The sequence below is a fragment of the Carlito syrichta genome, unplaced genomic scaffold (genome assembly GCF_000164805.1).
Source record: "Carlito syrichta isolate Samal-C Ts95f unplaced genomic scaffold, Tarsius_syrichta-2.0.1 Scaffold126601, whole genome shotgun sequence".
In the NCBI taxonomy this organism is placed as follows: Eukaryota; Metazoa; Chordata; class Mammalia; order Primates; family Tarsiidae; genus Carlito; species Carlito syrichta.
The window spans coordinates 225781-245279 of NW_007070697.1; the positions used below are offsets into that span (position 1 = coordinate 225781).

Sequence of the window (19499 nt, forward strand, 5' to 3'; positions counted from 1 at the left end):
GTGTCAAGAGATGTAGCTACATGCTCATATCTAACTGATAATACTTTCTCTTTCTATATCTCCTTTCATCTGAGGTTTTCTACATATTTTAGCAGTCCAGTTAAGTTTCATGATAGCCTTCTACCAAATATATTTAGTTCACCAGTAACAAAATGCACCAGCTTGGACTCAAATAAGACAGGTGAATGAGGACTGAAGTACCTGATAAAAACAAAAGCTCAGAGGCCTAATATCAGTGATATTTGGCAACCACCCTCTTATGGGTTTTTAAAAGTTAGTATAATTTAGATAACAATGACCAGCCTCAGGCAGATTTGTAATTTAAAAAAAGAGAGAGAAGAATTTGTCTTTGATATCCTCACATTTAAATAATCTTCTGTCAGTTTTCTGTCCTTTCCTAAAGCCTCTGTTTTTAATCCTTTTCTCCCACAAATCTCTAGAAGATAGGACTATTGGTTAATACGGTATCATCCACAATGCTGTGCCCCTTTCATGGGCTATGTATAATTTGCTGAGGGAAAAAAGTAGAGTTGAGAAGAGCTTTTTGCTTTAAAAAGTGGTTGTTGTTTTTTTTTTGAGTTGGAGTCTCACTGTCGCCCAGACTGGAGTGCAGTGGCCGCTCCCGGCCACCGCAGCCTTGACCTGCTGGGCTCTGGCGATCTTTCCGCCTCGGCCTTCCAAATAGCTGGAACTACAGGCGCGCGTAACCACACCCGGCTAGTTTTTGATTTATTGTAGAGATGAGGTCTCGCCAAGTTACCCAGGCAGGTCTCGAACCCGCGGGCTCAGGCAATCCACTCACCTCAGCCTCCCAAAGCGTGGGATTACAGGTGGAGCCACCAAGCCCGGCTAAAAGTGGTTGTTTTATAGCATTGGTGAAGTAGGTTGTCAGTGCTGTTATTTGGGAACAGAAGGCCCAATGCAAAGGCACCCAAGTTATAAAATGCTCACAACACCTCTTCTACCTATTTGTAAAGCTAAGCCTAATGCAGCTAGTTGAGGTCAGCTAAAATTTTTATTTTGGTGATGATCTGCCTATCAAAAGGATTTTCTGTGTCAGTTTCATATGTGATTGCAACAGGTCTGTGGTAATGAGCAGCCGTCAACTTCGGATGCATAAGTAATGCTTTTCGGTCCATTATTTTTCTGCTTTTCTTGAAGCCAGATTTCTCTCATTTTGTGGTGTATGAACCATTCAATTTGCATGATTATATTTAATTCATCTATGTCCCCTCTATTATAATGGCCTTTTACCCTAATAGCTGCCACATTGTTTGTTGAAACAAAGTTAGTTTTCTTCCATTTCCCTTTTTTTGGCTGGGGAAGGGGTTGGAGTCTCACTCTGTCACCCATGCTGGAGTGCAGTGGCACACTCATGGCTACTGCAGCTTTGACCTGCTGGGCTCAGGTGATTCTTCTGCCTCAGCCTTTCAAGTAGCTGGAACTACAGGTACGCACCACCACGCCCAGCTAATTTATTGTAGAGATAATTTATTGTAGAGATGAGGTCTCGCCAAGTTGCCCAGGCTGGTCTCAATCCCCTGTACGCAGACATTCCCCTTATATCTACCTCCCAAAGTGCTTGTATTACAGGTGTGAGCCATCATGCCCAATTGTTTCCTTCCATTTCAAACAGTCTTTTGTCAACTAAGGAGATATAGTTAGTATTTCTAAATGATTGTTCCTATAACTAAAAGTAAATTAATTAAAGTAGATGTCTTAGAATTCTATCCTCCTTTAGATTGTTACCTGAAAATGTGAGTCTAATTTAGTTTTTATTAAAATTTAAATTTTCATGTTCCCTGGTCTTTTTAAAATATTATAATCTTTTTCCAATTAGTTATATCATGACTAAAGTAGGATAGTAACCATTAAGATGTTAGCTAAATTAAAAGTGAATAGAACTGTAATTCATTTAACCAATACCTTTCAACATTACTCAGAGCTGCTGGATACCAAGTACATGTACATTAGCAGGCATTTTGACTAACATTTCGACTGGTGACTCTCTAAGGTTTTCAATACAGTGTAACCTCACTTATTTGAAGTCTATGAATTACGAAAGCTTTACGGCTCTCTTTATCAAGATAATCAAAAGGTAGGCTAACAGTGATGTTTATGATGAACTTAAAAGAAGTATGGATCAATAACCTGATTATAACTAGACATTTCATATCATTGAAGTTACACTGTATTCTTATTTTATATCTTCTGAGATATGAAGATTGTAAATCAGAAAACCTTAGAGATCTGCTCCACATTGAATAAAAACAAACTTACCTTTTCCTCATAGGGAGATTACCCGCTCCAGCCTTGAACCAGTGGTGTTGTGGATGTCAACAACCCGGTGTCCACTGGGGTGTCTCAATGGAGCGGGAAGTTGGCGATGACAGGGCAGTAAATTCAGGCATCTATAAAAGAAAGAGGTAAGACAGTCTTAAGGTTAGCTGAAATGCCTGCCAATGCTATTCGGTGTGGGAATCCAGCTGCTCTTAGAAAAGTTGCCAGGCGCTTGGTTAAACCTTACAGTTCACTTTGTAATAGCAGTCTCCCACCCAAGTACAAACTCCTTGAATAAGAAAATATGACTGAATAGATACAAAAATACATAATGGTAAATGTAAATGAAAGTAAATGGGGCGGTCATGTGACAAAAACAACGTACTGCAGGCATCAGAACTAAATTGAAAATCTTTAAAACCCTTGAAGAAAGTAGACTTTTTCTTACTATTTTGGTCACAAAGATGTTTTTACTCTTATTTTTCTTCTATCTTTAAGTGGATACCTTCTCTCTGTTTCACTCATCTAAGTCTGTTTTACAATAGAGATTTCTTTAACTTACTTAGATAGTTCCCATTTTTAAATCTCCTTTTGCTTAATTTGACAGTAGGCTTTTACAGTAATCTATTAAAAATTCACTTGGTAAAAAATATTCAAAAGTTACTTAAATCTATGTAATGAAGTTTGCTGAAAACGTTATTACTTAGGTTTGTTTTCAAGATTTACTTAGGTTATTCATATATATCATGTGACCATATAACAGATATTTGAACCATATGTTAAAAAAAATTAGGTTTAATTAGATTTTCCTTATAGCAATTAAATACATTTTATATGCTACATATTTCAAAAGAGTAATTCATATTTTATAATAGAATGATACTAAGTTATAAGAATGTTGAATGAATTAATTTGTTAAAGCTGGAAATATATTTTCAAAGATGAAATTTTATGTAATTGTAATTTTCTAAGGACCATAATCTTATGTCTGTCTTCTAGATTTCAGTGAAACTTGCATCATTTCTATAGAAGATAGACTAATCCACTATTTTAAAAAATTGCTAAGATTTTGTAATCATTACTTTAGGTTGCAAGTTTAACCTCTAAAAAAGAACTTCTCTTTTCTAACCTGCCTCAGTTAATGTAAAGCAAGGTTGTCCCTGTTGTAATTAAGAATTCTTGGATGTATTTTGAAGGAATCTCTAAATTTTTAACTAATTCAATGGCAAAATCTTTGATTACTTGATTAGTGATATAAGATGCAGTGCTGTACATTCTTTTTTGTCCCAGAATTTTTTTGTAGATTTAAAGGAGGCAATACAAAGAGGAAATACAGGCTTTGGGACTGACTGACCTGGGCTCCAACTATGGCTCAATTATGTGCTTGCCCTTTGACCTTGCACACTTGCTTAAGGCATTTGTACCTCAGTTTTCTCAGTAATGTTTCTAATAACAACAAATTTCTGAGTGTTTACAGTTTTATGTTGTATTCATGTATTCATTTTCTCTTTAGAACAAGTCTATCAAGTAGGTACACTATATGCTTTTCATTTTACAAGTGAGGAAACTGGGAAATAGAAAGGTTAAGTAACTTGTACAAGTCATAAAACAGCTAAAGTGGTAAAACTCTGTTTGAACCTGACCAATCTGACTCCAGATCTCACAATGTATTTGATACAGCCTCTCAACCATAGCGTGAGATAGTATTTTCTCACATAATTATTATAAGGACTAAATGAGGGAATATACACCTCTATGAATTTCACTAATAAGTGGTAACTTTTATTACTTTTCATGAAATGTTATAGTTAATTTTTTTGTAGTGTATATTATTTATATTTGTTGCTTTGTTTTGTTTTATTTTTAGACCTGATCAGAAATTTAATGAACATATTAAGGATGATAAAGGTGAAGACTTTCAGAAACGATATATCCTCAAGAGAGATAACTCTAGCTTTGACAAAGATGATAACCAGGTAATCTAGAACAATTGCCGCGTTTTTATATGTACAAGACTTATTATGCCAGTAGTTCATTTTTCTAAGAATTTTATTCTCTTCTTTAGATGAGAATACGTTTAAAAGATGACAGAAGAAGCAAGTCTATAGAAGAAAGAGAAGAAGAGTACCAGAGAGCTAGAGATCGAATATTTTCCCAAGATGTATGTACTGAGTAGGGTCTCTGTCCCCCTGTAATTTATTGATCTCATTTCTTTTTAGTCATTTGTTGCATATAAGGCCATTTTTTGGAAAATAACTTTGCATTGATAATACTACATTGCAACAAATTTTAGAAAAGTTGGAAGCAGATGAACTACATGAGTCATGGAAAGAATATTAAAGTATATAGTTTGTGTATTTTTTTCCATACTTCTGATTGACTTGGGATTTTTTTGAACATTGGTACTGTCTGTAAAATCATGTACTCTAAATCCTGTTGTTACTAGGCTTTCCTTGATAAATAACCTATTTTTTTCTTTTACAATAAAGCTGTTTAGATTAATTTTTTTTTTTTTACTTTGTAAGAGATTACATGAGAGAGATCTTCTAAATGGCTAATTATTTTATGCCTATGTGCCAAATGAGAATCAATTTGGTTTGACCAGCATTCATTTTAAGCACCGTTCTTTGCATTACTAGGTACTTACTATTCAAGGATATATGAGTGTATGTAATAATGTGTTAACACTACCACAGATAGTTTCCTGTTTTGAAAAAAAAGATTAAATAACATTAAAATGTAGATCATAAGTTTAGAATTTGGTTGTTTTTTTTTTTTGAGTTAGAGTCTCACTCTGTCGCCCAGACTAGAGTGCAGTGGCACACATGCTCACAGCCACCCCCACATTGACCTGTTGAACTCAGGCAATCCTTCCACCTCAGCCTTCCAGGTAGCCGGAACTACAGGCGTGCGCTACCATGCCCGACTAATTTTTTATTTCTTGTAGAAATGAGGTCTCATCAAGTTGCCCAGGCTGGTCTCGAACCCACAGGCTCAAGCAATCCACTTTCCTTGGCCTCCCAAAGTGCTGGGATTACAGACTGAGCCACTGAGCCCAGCCAAGTTTAGAATTTCTAACATTCATTCAACAAGTTGTATTGAGCATCTATAGTAGGTGCTATCCTGGGCAATGGAAAACATAACCATAGACAGTTACAACAACTTATCCTTAGAACAACCCTGTATGGCAGATACTATCGTTGTTTTATTGTATAGATAAGGAAACTGAGATTCCAGGAGCCTAAGTAAAAAATAGCCAGAGATCACACAGTTAGAAAATGGCAGAGTTGGGATATCAACCCAGGTCTGCTGAACTCTTGAGCCTACACTAGATGTATTTCTCTCTCTGGTTTATAAGACAAATGAGGTCTTTGCCCTTGATAAGTAGTCAAGTAATGGAAATACAATATGTGGTTTGTAAAGAGGTATGAAGGTATAATAGGAGACTTAGCAGAGAAACACCACAAACTATAATTGGAAAGGGTATGGGAGAGTTAGCTTCCAAGAGGACACCTATAGGAGTGCAGAATTCCAAGCAGAAGGTCTGTATTTGCAGAGCCCTCTGGGTAAGAGAGAACTTGACATATGTGAGGAATTGAAAGACTCAGACTAGCTGGATTACAGCCTGGGTGGTTAAAGGAATTGAGGAAAGTTTCAATTGGAAAAATAATCAGTAACCAGATAACTTGGTCCTGAAGCTTTGTTAAGTTGGTTGGACCTTTCAATTTTTTTTTTTTTTTTCAGTCAGCAGACTTTTTCTGTAAAGGGCCAGTAATAACTATTTTAAGCTTTTTGAACCTTGTAGTCTTCATTGCAACTACTCAGGTCTGACTCCTTAGTGTGAAAGCACCATAGGCAATACATAAATGAATGAATGGTCATGGCTGTATTTCAGTAAAACTTTATTTGTAGAAACAGGTGACTGGATGTAGTTTGCTGACTCCTGTGTAAAGACATCGGGGAGCCAGCTATTCAAGAGAGAAGTATGATCAAGTTGACATTTTAGAGAGATCACTTTTGCTTCCATTGTATAAAATAAATGGAAAGGACAAAAAAATGGTAGCAGGAAAACTAGTTAGAAGATTGATGAAATAATACAAACAAAAGTTAAGATTGCCTGACCTAGGTTAGCAGTGCTAGAAATTTGACTGTAGGCTCCATTAAGGCATAGCTACTTGTTCACTACTATATATCCACAGTTAAAGCATCAAATATTTGCTAAGTGGATGAACTGAAATATATATTCAGTATATAACTTAACTTGACTATATGATAACAAAAATGGGTTCACTTGTTTTGAAGAGAATATTTGAATTTCAGATTAATTTGAACTGCAAAACAAATGGCTTCAAGGTATGTATACGTTGAAAGCAAGCATAGCGTCTCTAAGCCAAAAAAAATTCCATTATTATCTGTTTGTGTGCCCTTATCACCATTTTGGACTTTCAAAATATTATTACACATGATTTTTGTTGTCACCATTGGTTTACAGATGGCATTTTGTATTTGACAAAAGCTCAACTTTTTGTATCTATTCTTTCTTTCTAGTCCCTGTGTTCCCAAGAGAATTATATTATTGACAAAAGGTGAGGGAATTTTTAACATCTGTTTTGGTAACTGTCTGACCTATGCTAATAAAAATTAAAATGTCTTATTAAAATGCCAACAGACTCCAAGACGAGGATCCTAGTAGTACCCAGCAGAGGCGCCAGATATTTAGGTATTGAAAGCATGTTTTCAATATAGTACTAAAAAATTAAAGCATTTTTTTTCTTTACTCTTCCCCCCCTCCCCCATTAGCTTTTCAAAGTTTTATTTCTGAATTACAGAGTTAATAAAGATGCTTCAGGGAGATCTACAAATAGCCATCAAAGCAGCACTGAGAATGAGTTGAAGTACTCAGAACCACGACCATGGAGCAGCACAGATTCAGATAGCTCTTTCCGAAACCTGAAACCTGCCGTAACCAAAGCCAGCAGCTTCAGTGGAATCTCAGTCCTGACAAGAGGTGATAGTTCTGGAAGCAGCAAAAGCATAGGCAGGCTTTCAAAAACAGGTATAAATATCTACCTAGAACTGTGTAGTCAAGGTGTTAGTTTTCATTATGTTGTCTTAGCTCTTTATTTACCATATGGCTTTTAATTCTCCTGAAATATAAAATCACTACCAGCAGTGCCTCAACCACCTCCAAAGCACTTAAAGGGTAATATATTTATTTACGTTAGGTTCACTCTCTATCCTAGAGATAGATTTTCAAGCATCAATAAAATAAAAAGCCTTCTCTATTGTGACATAAACTTAAATCAGTTAGGTTCAGTGAAATGTCACCTGTTGCTTGAATGCCCATAGGTGATTGGAATTTCCTTACTGTTTATGTATATTTGGAAGGCATGGTTTCTCACCTAGAATTATTTAACACTAATTGCATTGTCAGCTATTATTACCAATATTAATGCATATACATTTTTTTGATTAAGTTCTTCATTTGTCGTTCATAAAAAAGTAAAATTTCTCAGTAATTGTTGAGGAACTTAAATGAAAAAATGCAACTATTAGAAATGACTGGAAAATTCAGTGCTTTCCCCATTCTCCTAGCTGCTTTCTTTTAGAATACATTGTCTCATATCATTTTCTGATTTTTTTTCATTTTCACTAATTGGCTTTAATGTTTTTAAAAGCCTTTTTTTTAAGGACCTTGTAGTCTTTATTTTTATCCCAAAATAAGCATGAAAGTCAGAAATGGCTGTTTCTCCCTAACCTATTTGGGTTAGCCTAGACACATGTTGTTGTGTATATAAGCATTGAAGGGTTTATTTGAAAGTAACAGTATTTCTCCAATACCTGGCTATAATCAATGCTTTAAATTTTTATGGTTTGTGAATTTTATTTGCCACCTTTGTAAAATACAATGTGGTCATGTTGAAAAGGTCTTTGTGTCTATGTTAGGATAGTGCTAAAGACAGATAAATTTTTTGACTATAAGAAATCTTCATATGTAAAAAATATACATCATTTGAAAAAAAAAGACCAACTGGTCATCACAAAAGAAAAAATGACTCCTGTATCATAAGAAAGCCGTTTAGACACACTGCCAAATTAAAACATTTTAAGGACATGTACTGTTTTGATTTGTTTTGTTTGTTTTGGTGTCACTCTGTTGCCCAGGCTAGAGTGCAGTAGCACTCTCACGGCCACCCCAGAGTCGACCTGCTGCGCCGGCGATCCTTCTGCCTCAGCCATCCAAGTAGCCGGAACTACAGACGCGTGCTACCACGCCCAGTTAATTTTTTTTAATTTATTGTAGAGATGAGTTCTTGCCAAATTGCTGGTCTTGAACCCGCGGACTCAAGCAATCCATTTGCCTTGGCCTCCCAAAATGCTGTAACTACAGGCTGAGCCACCAAGCCCAGCCCATGTACTGTTGATAATCTGTATTATCTTTGAAGATGAAAGAAATATTACCCAGCCCTTTCTTTAAGGGGAAAAAATTATTTTAAAAAAATTCGTAGGGTACATTGATACAGTTATTGTCAAGAGCTACTTTGGCACAACTTAAGATAGAAGCTGCCCTTCAGAAAACAATGTATAGTATAGTATATTAGTGTTGTTTATTTCATTCATTAAAGGTTAATTCTCCAGTCCAGAGTCAACTCTCTTATTCAAAGCCTAATTAACTATATACACTATCCAAATCTTTTTCTTTCTTACATTGTCTCATTGGCCACCTTTTTTACCTGTTATACTGGCAGTAAGTGACATTTTCAGTCCCTATGTACTAGAAAATGAAACACATTTCAGGCATGAAAGCAATTAAAAATCAATTATTAAATTAGTTTATTAAGTTCAGTGAGAAATAAATTTTAAGGTGATGCCAATATAAGTACTTGGAATATTTGTCATGGTATCTCTGTCCCTTGATGAGATACAAAAATTGAAATTTGACTTTACATTACAGGAAGATGCTATGATTGTAAACTGAGAAATGAAATTCTGCAATGAAACCTGACAATTGTTTCTCTTAATATAGAATTTACCATTTCTATTATTTCCTACACTATTCTTAATCTTCCTTGTGTTCTATAAGAGGTTTGGGGCATTTTGCTATGCTAAGTTCTTTTTCCTGGGGGAAAGTTGTAATCTGTGTATTTCTAGGTGTTAATCTAAAAGGTAAAATAAATGTATATAACTTTGTTCTTTGGGGAATGTGGGTAATGTGCTTTTTGTGGCTGTCTGTGGCTGGTGTCATTATAAACTTACTTAAGTTGCATGCTTTAGCTATGACTTCTCTGACAACTTATGTAAACAGTTTGCTGTATTACATTTTTTCATGATGGGGAGGGTTAGCAAAATTGGGTAGTAAATCAAAAATAGCCAATGCTTTTATGTGGTAACTGCATGTTATTGCAATGTGAATTTTACTGTTACGTTTTTAAAGCCTGTGTTTTTATATGAGGTTTAAAAAATCCATATTTTTCATTACTCCTCTTCTAGGTTCTGAGTCTTCTGGTAGTGTAGGGTCATCTACAGGCTCTCTTTCTCACATCCAGCAGCCTCTTCCAGGTACAACTCTCAGCCAGTCTTCTCATGGCGCACCTGTCGTCTATCCAACTGTCAGCACTCATAGTTCTCTTTCCTTTGATGGTGGCCTAAATGGGCAAGTCGCATCTCCTAGTGCTAGCTTCTTTTTGCTTCCCTTGGAAGCGGCAGGCATACCACCTGGCAGTATTCTGATCAACCCACAAACAGGTTGGTATCCAGAAAAAGGTGTCTCAGGAATTATCTGAAAATTAAAGGATACTAATTAAATGTATTTTTTGTATATGTGTAGACAACTTTCTATTATTCATGAATAATAAACATTTTCCCAAGAACTTTAATAACTACACGTATGCTAGGAAATGTTAAAAGACATAATGGAAAACATTTTTCCCCTTGTGACGTGTATGGTATCTTTTTCTAGGCTAAGTAATGGCTTAGCTGTAATTAAAAACCTATTTATTTTCTAGAAATAAGATAACCTGATGAGGAAAAGCTAAGGACATCTTATAAGTAGTAAAAGAAAATGGGTAATTATGAATTGCTATTGACAACACTTCTTTTCTGCAGTTAGCTAATAATAATTTACATTTTTTAAGCATTTACTTGTACCATGCCTAATTTATTAGGTGCTTTAACCACTTGTTACTTAGAATACTATATATATATATTTTTGTTGTTGTTGTTGTTGTTGTTGTTTTGTTTTGTTTTTTTTGTTTTTTTTTGAGTTGGAGTCTCACTCTGTCGCCCAGACTGGAGTGCAATGGCTGCTCCCGGCTACAGCAGCCTCGACCTGCTGGGCTCTGGCGATCCTTCGCCTCAGCCTTCCAAGTAGCTGGAACTACAGGCATGTGCTACCACACCTGGTTAATTTTTTGATTTATTGTAGAGATAAGGTCTCACCAAGTTGCCCAGGCTGGTCGCAAACCTGCAGGCTCAGGCAATCCACTCACCTCAGCCTCCCAAGGTGTGGGATTAGAGGTCGAGCCTCCGAGCCTGGCTAGAATACTATATTTATAATCGTTATAACAGCCCTGCTAAGTAGGTAAAGTCCTCATTTACAGATAAGGAAACTGAGCCTCAGAGAGGTGAAGAAACTGCAATTATAATACATTTTACTATATAGATTGTCAAAATGATTTATGTGGAAAAGATGTGATCTTTTAAAAGATCACAAGAAATCTTAGTCACTATTCAAAATAACATAGCTTAGTCATTTGGCAAGGTAATGAAAATGATCTTTGGTCTTTTGATAACTTTAATTAAAACTCATGATCTTAACTGATGTGGTCATAATGGCAGTAGTTGGGGAGGCAGATACAGGAGGGAGTATTAGGTCTGTAAGTGTCCCTGGACATTTGCTTTTGTTTGTAGAAGAGAAAACCATGACTTGAAATTTATTACTTTTAAGTTTTAGTCACATCTCTTTTTTAAGATAAAGTACTCAAGCATTTGTTTTTACTGTCAGAACTGAATTCGTATAAATAACTAATATTTCAGAAATTAATTGTTTTTGCTTAATAATTATCTTCTTAATGTTTCAGGTGTATTGTGTTATTTAACTTTCCATTTTTCTGGAGCAGGATATGATGATTCGCTATTTTACTGTTTTCTATTATTTTTCATTCAAAACACATTGGTTAATATGGTTTTGGTAACATGAAAGATTAGAGTGACCAATCTGAAATTGAATTGTATTTGCAATTTTAAGTGAATCCAAAAGTGATCTTTTTGCTTTTTGAGAACAATGTTACAACACAATCAATAAATACTCAGCATGTCTTATCTTTTGTTACCTATAATCATCACATACATTATCGGAATGCTAATTGTTGAAGATAATTTTACTTTAGAGTAGAGGACTTTTTCTGCTTTATATCTATATTCTAGTGTAGCCTTCTCTCCCCAATATTACTTTATTATGTGTCATAAGTTTCCTCAAAAACAAACAAATGGAGAGAGGTTTACCATAAAAGAAAGGGTGTTTATAAGGCAGTTTAAGAATTATTATTCAGTCGAATTTTTCTGTTTCTCTATATTTTTTCTCACTCTAAATAAGTATCATAGTCAGTGAATATTTTATTTCACGTAGTCCTTTTTTCCCCTCTTTTAATAATCCAGTATTAGTAAAGAAAAATATGAATCTGAAGTTATTTATACATAGCTTCATTGAAACAAATATCTGAAAGAAGTTATTTGTAACATTTGTAAAATGTTAATTGTAATAAGATTATAGGAGATTTTTTTTCTTTTAAATTTTTTTTTTTGAAGGCTGGATGTGGTGGTTCACATTTTATTTTATTTTTATTTTTATTTATTTTTTATTTATTTTTATTTTTATTTTTTTGAGTTGGAGTCTCAGTCAGTCGCCCAGACTGGAGTGCAGTGGCCGCTCCCGGCCACCACAGCCTCGACCTGCTGGGCTCCGGTGATCCTTCCGCCTCAGCCTTCCGAGTAGCCGGAATTATAGGCATGCGCTACCACGCCCGGCTGGTTTTTTGATTTATTGTAGAGATGAGTTCTCGCTGCCCAGGCGGGTCTCGAACCCACGGGCTCAGGCAATCCACTCACCTCAGCCTCCCAAAGGCGTGGGAGTACAGGCTGAGCCACCGAGCACAGCTTTTTTTTTTTTTTTTTTTTTTTAAGAGACAGGGTCTCACTGTCTTGTCCTGGCTAGAATGCAGTGGTAAGATTGTATTTCACTGCAACCTAAAATTCCTGTTCTCAAGTGTTGCTCTCTCCTCAGTCTTTTTCATTGCAAGGACTACCTCCTTGCACCACCACGCTCAGCTAATTTTTGTAGAGATGAGGTCTTGCTATGTTGTCCAGCCTGGTTTGAACTCCTGGCCTCAAGCAGTTCTCCCACCTCGGCCTCCCAAAACACTGGGATTACAGGCGTGAACCACTATGCCCAGCAAAAATGTTACTTGTAATAATAAAAGAAAGTTGTTTAGATCAGATATATGTATATAGAGAGTAATATCTATTTTTCTTTGTGACTTAAAATATCTGTTTTCCACTTCAATATTTAATAAGCATTAAGAACAAAACCTCAAAATAAATACTAAAATTCTCTCTCAATTTATCTCTTACCAATGAATAAACTCACTGGAGTTTTTAATTATTTTAGAAAATTATAATTAAAAAGAAATTATTTACAGCTTTTAACAAATTAGAAGTTATAAAATAAGGACAGTGCCATCAAGTTTACAATTTGAAATTTGAAGCTTTCGACATCATTTTAATATTCATCCAGTTTTAATTTTGTTTGTGAACTGTATGCAGTGTGGTCTAAAACTAAATATTTCCCACTCCCTAATAAAAACTAATGAATAATTTTTCACTAAACTAAAATGCAGTATAGCTCTATAGGACCACAATCCTATAACTGAATCCTTCGGGCAAAATGTTTTCCATAATTCAGAGTTTTTGCAGAAGTACTACATATTATAAAATAAGCTCAGTAAGGCCTAGGTCAGCACCCCATAGTAGAACATTACAGTAAAACATGAATATTTACTTTAAGTGAGAAAAATAAAGACAATTAAAACCCTCATGTTAGAGGCTATTTCCCAAGCTAAGAAAATCTTTTGGTGTGCAGAAAATTTGGGGTTTTGGAATTGTGGGATTACGAACATGTATTGTTAATTCTTAGTAGAATTACCTATTTTCAGTCTCTGTTGTAAATTGATTTTTTTTCCTTCTTTTTTAATTTTTCAGGCCAGCCCTTCATAAATCCAGATGGGAGTCCGGTTGTGTATAATCCTCCTATGACTCAACAACAAGTTAGACCCCAAGTGCCTGGACCTCCACAGCCACCTCTGCCACCCCCACCACCTCAGCAACCAGCAGCTAATCACATTTTCTCACAGGTGCACATCTCCACGATTACCTAATGCTAAATTCACCTGCCTTTACACATTTGGTACTAAATTCACTAATTATGATAGCCCAAGTAAGTATCTCTCAGAACTTTAATATATTCTGCCACCAGTGATATTCCACTCACTACTCATATAAAGAGAGGGATGACTTCAAGGGTTTTTCAGCTGATAAATACTGAATATATATTGAAAAGAAGGGAATTTTTTAATCTGATGAGCCAATCAGGTGAGTATTTTACCCTGTTTCACAACAGCAAGAAATGGACAAATGGAGTAATAAAAACAAAACTAAGATTATTCATTGGACCAGTGGACAAAGAGATTTGTTTTAAGATTCAGCAGATTAAGCTTTAGAAGAAACTGAAATGGCTTGCTCAAGTTCTGCAAAGTATTCTTCATCCATTCTACTTATCCTGTAAGAAATGAAGACAAAAAAATTCTGAGTTTAGAATTCCAAGAGTACTCTTAATGATATCTCGAATTAGTATAAGCATTTAGAGTTTACACATACATTGTTTTTTGGGGTTTTTTTGCCCTAAAGATGTTTTGTCTATTTTTGGAGAGCTTGGTGATGGCATTATAAACTCTTTACACAGTTTTAAAACTCTATAAAATTCTTAAACAGTTATTTACACCACTTTTACCCTGCAAGACTATCTTAAATATACCACTAGTGAAACCATGCAGAGTAACTTCACATGAAAGAAGTATGGTAATAAATTTGAACTGGAGAAATTTCATTAGTTTTGCTCACAAATAATATTTGTATTGCAGGGTTGAAGAACATATGAGTAGTTCAGTTATATTATTCAGTAGTTTGAAAGTCATGAAAATAAGTAGACAGACTTACAGGTTTTTGTTGCACTTCTAAGACCATACAAATGAGTTTATATATGTAGAAGAGATTGCCTAAAACTATTTCCGTAGACTCCCATGACGTCTTCCCAACCCATTGGTTATACATAATAAAGCTGTGTAAAACTTCTTCTTCCCTGGTCTTCTCTGTCTTAACTTCATTCAACTTAGTCCCAAAGAGTTTGATCTTTCGCTATCATGTAGTTGTCTTTGCAGTACTTTATATTTCACCAGGAGCTTTATAGGACTCATTTTCATTTGATTTGATTTTTACTTAATCCAGTGGAAATAATGTTAATCTGGCAGCTTTAAAGAATTCTAAGGATTTATTTATGGTTATAAATTTCAGATTATTATCTCTTAGAAATAACTTTATCTAATTTAGTTATAAGAGATAATTCTAAATGAAGGTGTGAAGGGATAGGCAGCCTAGTTTAAAAACAGACACTTTAATGAACTGAAATTTGAAGTCTTGGACTGTATATCAAACTCCATGACTGATTTTTCTGGCATTGCTTCAGATATTTCAAGTAACTCATCACCAGATCCAGAAACATAGTCAAAGAACAAATAATCCTCAGTAACTGTCATTTGCACACTCTGAGATTATTCATCCATGAGATTTCAAATAGCCAGACAAAATAATGCTATGATTTCCAAAGCCTTCAGGTGGGCACATTTCTTGAACACTACAAGATAAAACCAATTACTTTAGGTGCATGCTGTTTTGCAGCCAGTTGCAACTCAAGTAGGAAAAGGAAATGCTAAGGCTTTTTCTTCTCAAAGTGGTGTCAGAATTTCACTTTGATCAGTCAGTCGTCTAGCCCACAGTTTTCTCATTACTATTTGATGTTCTGAGAGACATTAATTCAAACCCATGTTACTTATAGTACTCTTTTTTTTTTTAATCACCCAGCAGACTAAAGCTTTTATTTCGTCCGACACACATAGGAGGTCAAGTTGTCTGGAAGAAAGTTATGTCTTAATGGTTATCTGACTTTAAAGCTCATTGAATAGCCTGTTCTTAGTTCTTAAGCTGCTAGACGTCATAAAGTGTAATATGTGCTGTCATCCATTAGGAGCTCACTTATTCTAGTCATGAGGCTTGTAAGGAACCAGAAGCTACTCTATTCATCTTTTGCCTTTTACTTTTTTAGTGCTTTTGCCTTAATTCTACATTTTTTGCTGGATTCTAAGCTAATCTAAGCCTTTGTTTTTTATAAACCATCCTGTTGATTTTGTAGAAGAGCAACTTACCATTGTATATCTAAGATGTATATCTTAGTTGCTGTAGAATTTCTCCTATTTTAGGTTATTCCCTGAGCAATCTTAATTTATCTCATATTTTTAAAGTATGCTATTTAGAGATATTATCCAAAGGGAGATTCATAAATATGCATTTTAAACAAAAGTAGTTTTCATCAGATATGATTACTGGAGTTCCTTATCTATTTGCTCACTTGGCTTGTGTGTACAGGTCACTTAACTTACTTTAGTCTGTTGCCATCTATAAAGTGGATTATTATAGTCTCCAAACCAATATGTATATTACCTTTTTGTAATAAACTATGTAAGGTTGGGAAATTAAATCAGAAGCCACTTTTGCTTATAGATGGGCAACTGTATTCCCAACACTGAGAGGTGATTACAACCTTTTTAAAATTTTTTTAAAACACCTGTTTTTTAGTACCCTCAGAAAACATAAAAACTTGTTTTCCTGGAACTCAGGAGTCTTTCATGAATATCTAAAGATGTAAAGTAACTAGTTTCTCAGCTACTAGTATACACTGTCTTAATAAAAATATGTTCAGTTATAAAGAAAGTTTGTCTTTCTTATATAAAAGAGATGTGTTTGTGTGTGTACATGTGTCTGTGTATGTGTGTGTTGTTCTTTAGACTATTCTTTTTTTTGACAGAGTTTTGCTCTGTCACCCAGGCTGGAATGCAGTGGCTTGGTCTCTACTCTCGCAGCCTTGAACTCCTGGGCTCATGCAATCTTCCTGCCTCAGCCTCCTGAGTAGCTGGGACCACAGGTGCATGCCAGCACACCCAGCTGATTTTTCTTCTTTTTTTTTTGTAGAGTTGGGTTCTCACTTGGTTGCTCAGACTGGTTTCAAACTCCTGGGCTCAAACAATTGTCCTGTCTTGGCTTCTGAAAGTACTGGGATTACAGGCATGAGCCACCACACCCAGCCTTAGACTGTTATTCTTAATAGTTCCCACAATATATTTTTCTTATAAAATTGCTAATAATTTAGGAACTTTGACCCCAAAAGAGTATTTAATTATGCTTTATTGAACAGGGTAATTGGCATATAAATGTTATTACCATCTGATAAGAATGAAGTTTTTCCTTTATAATTTGGTGTTACATAGCTAAATAGGGCAACCCATCATAAAACCAGGAAAGCAGTTTGCTTTTCCTGACTTAACCAGGAGTCTTGGTTAGATAATAGGATTTGAAATGCCTACATTACCTGTTGCAGTTAATCTGTATTAAAGAAGTATTTTTATTTTTTTAAAAATTCTTCTAATTATGTAATAAGTTCAGGCATTAAGTATGCTTTTAAAAGTTTTACTATGTAGAATTTCTTCACTTAGTATTGTTTTTGTGGTTTCCTGTGTTGTTATATTTTAAATGATTTCATAAATGTAGTTAAAGTTATTACCTAAAAAGTATTAATTTCCATTTTATACAGTTCTTCTAACCTTTTATTCTGAAATTAACATTGTTTGCCAACTTGTTATTCTTTAGCCCGTTCGTCCTCTGCAGTCCTCTTCACAGCCTGTTCAGTTCTCTACAACCCCTTACCCAGCCCCACTCCTGCCAGTCTCACCCACCCCACAGTACTCCCTGATACTATATCTCTATTCTCCTGCGTTGTTTCTGTGGGTGGGTGTGTGATGAATGCTCAATAATGTAAACTTTTGTGCTATTTTTGAAGTCAAGGATATATATGTATCCAAAAAATGTTTTCAATCCATTTTAGAAATAAATTAATCCTCCATAAAATATTAGTTATATTGGTTTATAGTAGTGATTGTTTGAACTCTCATTCAAATACTCATTCAAAGTATTTCCCAGTCTTACTTCTCAGTAAGATTGCGGATTCACACTGCTGTGTGACCTTCTTTCATTACTAAGCGTATCATAGATTAATGTAAAGCACCTTCTATATAGTGCCTGGCCTGAAGTAGGTATTCAATAAATATTAGTTTCCTTTCCTTAAGATGAATTTCCCTAACAGCCTATATTGTTTCCCCGGTGATACTATTATTTTTCAGACCATATGTCCATCACGTTTTGAGATTGCTTTCTATGTCACATTACAAGCTATATCTGAAAATAATTTGCAACACTTTTTAGAAACATTTTCTTTTATTGGAGTTGTTTTTGTTTTGAGGTGGGGCAACCTTATTTACCAACCTTGACTCTGAATGATTTTCAAAATTTCCAGTCTGAGAAATAAAATTTTCAAACATTGAGAAGGTTGAAAACATCCAGAGCAGAATAGGAAAAAAAAAAAACAACTTAAAAAATGTTTTGGAAAATAGAATTTGTATTAGAATAAGAAAATGACTGTTTTCAAGGTGACTCTGACAATGGTGTATAGTTATAGCATCTCTTTTTAAAATATATGGCCATATAACTTTGAAATTACAACAAACAGGAACACTTTTTCTCTTTTGAAACCATTCTTTGAATTAAGCTAATAGTGCTAAAGTATGTCAGAATGACAGTTTGGGAAGAATAAAACCGTATATTTTCAATCATTAAATCCAGTTCTACTTTTTCAATCCTGTGTCTTCTTCGTAGCCTTAATTTACTTTTCAAAAACCAGCAGACTGTGGAAACTGTAGGCATGTCAACTTATGACAACTCAATTGCCACAATTTTCGAAGTCACTTTTTTCATTGTTGACCTCTTAACAAAATGTGGTATATTCAGTTGCCAATCTATGACTGCTTGGGAGCAGAAGAATTCCATTTTAACCCCATATTGTCATTTTAATTATATTTTTCTAGAGCTTTAAGAGCTGGTCCTTATGCTGTTGAATCAGAGAAACACTCGTCAGATAGCACATAAATCATAACCCCTATCTTGGCAGGGCATCACTGGCTGCTCATCATTTGGCAAATGCAATAGGAAACTGTCATTTGAATTGCATTTGCCTAACATCTGACTTTAGAAACAGACTGGAAAGCACAAGGGAAGAGTAGAATTCGTGGCCAAATTATTTTTGAGAGATTATAGAAAGTACTGGGTAGTTGAATTTTATGTATTTCTGCAAATTTTTATTATTAAAGGATACAAAGATGCATAGAACCTGAATCTTGCCTTTTAGAAAGAGGGTACTTTGCTCATTGTTTGGTCTGTGAAATTCCTTCATAAAATATTAATTATATCTTGTAAGCATATCCCAATTCCACTTTCACACTCTAATATGTCTTTAATCTTCATTTAAATAAATGTTTTTTTATTTTTTAATCTGACATGTTGTACCCTACTCTTTTCTGCATGCTATACATTTTCATTAGATATATTTTGTAAATAATTTTTAATGACAGCATTTTAATATTCCTGTCTTAGAGTTCTCATTTTCCTGAAGTTGCTCTTCTGTCACATCATTTCTATTGTAGATTTATGTGATCTCCATAGTATGTACTACTGCAACTCATTTAAAAATATGAAATACTTTTCTTTGGTGTTTGGCCTTTGTGTAGGCATCCTAATTTCTGGTTGTTTTTTTTTTTTTTTCTTTTTTAGCAGGATAACCTTGGGTCTCAGTTTAGCCACATGAGTCTTGCCCGCCAGCCATCCGCTGATGGTTCTGACCCTCATGCCACCATGTTCCAGTCTACTGTTGTTCTTCAGTCCCCACAGCAGTCTGGTTATATCATGGCAGCAGCCCCTCCACCACATCCTCCGCCACCACCGCCCCC

General features: G+C 35.0%; 1 protein-coding gene across 1 annotated transcript in view; it reads left to right on the forward strand.

Moving 5' to 3' along the window:
• R3HDM1 (R3H domain containing 1) overlaps positions 1-19493 on the forward strand; it is a gene marked incomplete at its 3' end in the record, with an annotated part of 61187 nt that extends 41694 nt beyond the window's left edge. Inside the window, exons 10-17 of the mRNA XM_008048761.2 lie at positions 4148-4256; positions 4346-4441; positions 6829-6866; positions 6950-7000; positions 7110-7336; positions 9772-10026; positions 13537-13688; positions 19324-19493. Coding sequence (XP_008046952.1) covers positions 4148-4256; positions 4346-4441; positions 6829-6866; positions 6950-7000; positions 7110-7336; positions 9772-10026; positions 13537-13688; positions 19324-19493 — 1098 coding nt within the window. The remainder of the gene's footprint in view (positions 1-4147; positions 4257-4345; positions 4442-6828; positions 6867-6949; positions 7001-7109; positions 7337-9771; positions 10027-13536; positions 13689-19323) is intronic.
• Positions 19494-19499: the final 6 nt, after the last annotated feature.